The following is a 4,427-nucleotide window of genomic DNA, read 5'->3' as shown; positions in this document are numbered from 1 at the left end:
AATTGCAATCACTTTCCAATTGACTTCATTCTGCATTCTGGTATTATAATAGTGTTACAGAAAGTAGTTCAGGAAGTAAATTCGGCATTATTTCGAAACATTATGAATGATATACCCGATGAAGAGTATAGGCAAGTCGTACTTATTGTGTTCTTACTTAATAAATTATGCATTATAGATTTGATATTACTTTATAAATTTTATTACAGTGAGGAATTAAAAGAAGAAAATTGCGATGTATCGGATATAATTGGATACTGGGGTAGATGGCAGCTATTATACGTCGTAATTTTAGTATGTTCTTGTCTTTCTGCTGGGTGGTTTAATTTTAGTATAATATTCATGGCACCGAATATTGATTATTGGTGTGCGAAGCCATCAGAATTTTCGAATATGACTACAGAAGAATGGAAAAATTTCAGCATTCCTTTAGAAAGAATTGGCAGTAAACAAGTGTATAGTAAATGTGAAATGTATAGTTTATCATCTGGAAAGAATAGAACCCGAATTCCATGCACGTTGTGGGAATACGATCATTCCTTTTATGCATCCACTATAACTGAGAAAGTGAGTAAATTTTCAATTTTAATACCGTTTTTATAACGCATGGCTCCTGTAAATACTGAGAATTTTTATTTAGTTGATTCCAATAGTTGTTAAGTATACTTATAAGTTACTATTGAAAGAACCAATACTATTTAAATGAAATTAAAATTAACTACTTCAAAGATTACTTTTTTAAAACTAAATTTATTTAAATGATTTGGATACTAGGGTATAGACCAGCGTTTCTCAACAGGGGCGATATCGCACCCATATGGGCGTTTTTCCATGTTGAGGGGGCGATTAGTAACAATTTATATTTTGGGGGCGAAAAACAATTTTCTATGCGATATAGTAANACGCAATGTTGGAATAGGATTACTTTCAATGATGGGAAGAGTAGGTTCTCTGGCAGCTCCATTTATGAGAGAAGCAGTACGTATTATTATTTAATTTAAGTAAAATTTGTTTACTTTTTAATATGTAATATTATATAATTTTTTAAGGCCAACAATGTTCATATTTCATTTCCTCTTGCGTTATTTGGAACACTTTCTCTTATTTGTTGTGTTTTGACCTTACTTTTACCGGAAACTAAAGATTCACAATTGGCTGATATGTTATCACAAGTAGAAGATAGAAAAAGGTACGTACAATGCGAAATAATTTACATGATAGACTTCTGTTCTAGACTAGAAGTTTATATATCGAGGCCTACGTCATCTAAGCTTTTCATATCTGTTACATAATTATATAATTTAATAAATTGCAAAAAAGGTATTTTTTATTAATAGTAAAGGTGTTAACTGATGTAAGATTCATATTAGTTTATTCCCTTTTGTTTAAAATAAATTTGTTTAATCTACTCAGCGGCACTATAAATAAATATTGACAATGATTATCAAAAATAATTTAAAAAATATACAATTATTATGCATGATTAGTGTTTGTATTTATTTTTAGAAATGGTCTTCTTGTGCATGGAATGAAAGCTGAAAATGAAGAAGAAGAAGAAGGAAATTAAGCATCAAATTATTTAACTTGAATATACAATAGATATTACTACGGTTAGAAAATATAAGTAATACTGCACTTTCAGTAATTTACATATTATATGGTAGGCTTATATAATGTATAAACTGTAGAAACTTTATATCACATTTTCGGCTATAGGTTCCTTATATCAAAACGTTCAAAATTTTATACTCTACAATCCTCCAAATTTTTAAAACGTCATTCTGATACACCCTGTATAACAGAAATTCTTACATGTTAAAAGCTTAATATTAATTTAACGACAGCAAATAAATGTATGTTTTGATTGAGAATGTTACAATATATTCGAGATTTTTATAAAAATCAGTAAATTCAATTACATCAGAGCCGTAACTAGGATTTTGGACGCATATGGCCAAGAATAAAAATGGCGCCTTTTTAAGTTTTATTATTAAAAAAATAATTTTATTGTAAAAAAATACTATTGTAAAAAATTACCTAATGGCATTTAAATATATTTATATAAATATAAATATAAATTTTTTTTTGTTCTTAATTTCGAATACATATTATTTCGAAACCTTATCATTGGCGCCTTTATTAAATCGGCGCATATGGCGGGGGCCACGGCTCGGAATTACATTATATATTTATTTAGTTTTCATTATAATTAGACCTATTATTATTATTAATTGTACATTTACACAGATATAACAATAAACAGCAACTATACCAGTTCAGTTTTAACTACTAGTATATTTGTAGGAAGAATTATTGTGAGAATTTTGTAGAAGAATAATATTTCAAAAGTAATTTATTTGAAATGTAAGCAATTTTTGTCAAATCAATGTACTTTTTTGTGTCCAAATAGATTTTCCTCGTCGAATCACCAATGACAAGTTGTAAATTAATAAAAATAATTAAACGAAATAGAAATGAGCAATTATTTATTGTAACATGGTCACAATACCTGACTGTAATTTTTAATCATATTTTTAATTTTATTTAATTCACAAGAATACGTCTTGTTTATAAAATCGTACTGCCTGCTGTGTTACCTGCTTAGAGATATGAAGAAGTACATGTTAGGAGTTGCAATTTGGCACAGAGTAGTATGTGCCCAAATTATGCGCGCATAAAAATACCAGACTTGTAGGTATTTAGGGGACCGAGAACCGAGTCAAAATAAAATACAAAATAGCGACTCCCTCTACAAACAAGCAAACCGGAGTCAGGTGATGAGAGTACCACCCACAGTCGTTCTAGGAAGTGGCTCTGACCCTAGGACTGAACACGTAGTACTTTTTTTTTGTTTTGTTAAATAAAATTTGTAATCTGAATGTGTAAAATTGGGAGTGCTTCAAATATGACATTAAAACAGGGTTTTATGTCATTACAAGTAGGTTTTTTTAACATTATCTAGTATAGTAAAGTCGTGGGACCGATAAAAATTTGATGTTATATTAGGTCGTCGTTACATCCGACGACATTATAATCGGGTTAAACTGTATATTGTTTGTGCAAAATTAAAAAATAATTTCGGACGATACAATAGCCACGATTATTTTTTTTTTAACGGGAAGTTTTCGTTAGGCATCGACAAAAATTCAACCCGGGCCGACACGCAACGGAGAGAAATTTCGAAATTGGATAGGTTAATTTCATCGAAAATGCATGGTGGACGACCTCGTGGTCGAGGCCGGCGAAGTTCGAACGATCGCGCCCAAAAGCAGTGATATTAAAGAAGATTGAAGAATGAGAACGAGACCAGCCTTGAGAGTCAAAGTGATTTCGCTTAGTATTGAGTCTCCGAGACACAGTCTTGTCCCAAATACGGTTTTCCTCCACCTGAAATTAATATTTTAGCGTCTTGCCCCTTTACATCATACTTTTCCTTTAGCAAATCGAGTCGTGCTGGGGATCTATTTAACTCCTTTCCGAGGAAATATATGAATTGAAATAACGTGACTTTCGCTTTGCATCAGAAGTTCATATATAGTTAGATAATGGTGGCCTCCTACCTTCAATATTTTCATATCTGGTTTAGGCTTTCATCTATATAACTCCGTTTACCATGTCTTTCCATGTCTGGTCTTCAGGGGCTTGATGATAGGGAAGCTGTGTTTCTGTAAGAAGCCGACTTCCAGGGGCAATCAGTCAGCGATGGTTTAGGGTCCATTCGTATTCGTTTGTTCGATAAGACAGTAAAAACTGTAGACTTCTCTAAATGTATTTTTAATTAATAGATTATATAACGCACTTAATAAATAGACAAGTTCAATATAATTAACTCTGTTATATTAGATTCAATAGATTCCGTATGCCCTCTAAATGCCAATTATTGCTTTGATAACATCTACTAATTTAGATATAATATATCCATTAGCCGTAAGTGTGTTATAACTTTTCAGAAAAACTTTTCAGCAAAAATTCTTTTTTACTGCTATAGTGGTTACTCATAAGGAAACCGCCTAAAACAACTGTCAGTCTGAAAGGTAATAACAAGCAATTGATACAATTATTTCTTATAAAATGGTATAGATGTTTCCTGTTTATGAACACTGATTATTATGAGGAAAAGCATTGTTAGTGCATAAACGATAATTTCCAGAAATACTTCATAGTAATATTTCATAATTTAATGTTAATCGCATAAAATTAAACGTATTTTATTGCGAATTTCTTCCGTAAGACGTCATGCAAATAGCCTAATTAAATACGTTCATGTGTTTCGGCGATTTAAAAATACGAAATAATAGCTCAATTCGTTGAGATCAGAACTTTATGCATATTATTATTCTTTTATAGTTCTATTCTAATAAGCATAAATTTGATATAAAATCATTATATAATGCACCTGATAGTGAAAGTCAAGGTGAATTATCGCT

The 4,427-nt window shown here is 30.7% G+C and overlaps 1 protein-coding gene across 1 annotated transcript; it reads left to right on the top strand.

Annotated features, from left to right (window-relative positions):
- Positions 1 to 915: 915 nt before the first annotated feature.
- LOC111616535 (solute carrier family 22 member 2-like) lies at positions 916 to 1,623 on the top strand. The gene is made up of 3 exons (XM_023357940.1): positions 916 to 978; positions 1,050 to 1,189; positions 1,507 to 1,623. Exons 1-3 carry the CDS (start codon positions 931 to 933, stop codon positions 1,565 to 1,567), a joined length of 249 nt encoding a protein of 82 aa, XP_023213708.1. The 5' UTR covers positions 916 to 930; the 3' UTR covers positions 1,568 to 1,623.
- The last annotated feature ends 2,804 nt before the right edge of the window (positions 1,624 to 4,427 follow it).

This window comes from Centruroides sculpturatus, unplaced genomic scaffold (assembly GCF_000671375.1).
Source record: "Centruroides sculpturatus isolate CEXI.00-Female unplaced genomic scaffold, Cexi_2.0 scaffold3430, whole genome shotgun sequence".
NCBI lineage: Eukaryota > Metazoa > Arthropoda > Arachnida > Scorpiones > Buthidae > Centruroides > Centruroides sculpturatus.
The sequence above is the reverse complement of the archived record's forward strand: the minus strand, read 5'-3'. Positions and strand labels throughout refer to the sequence as shown.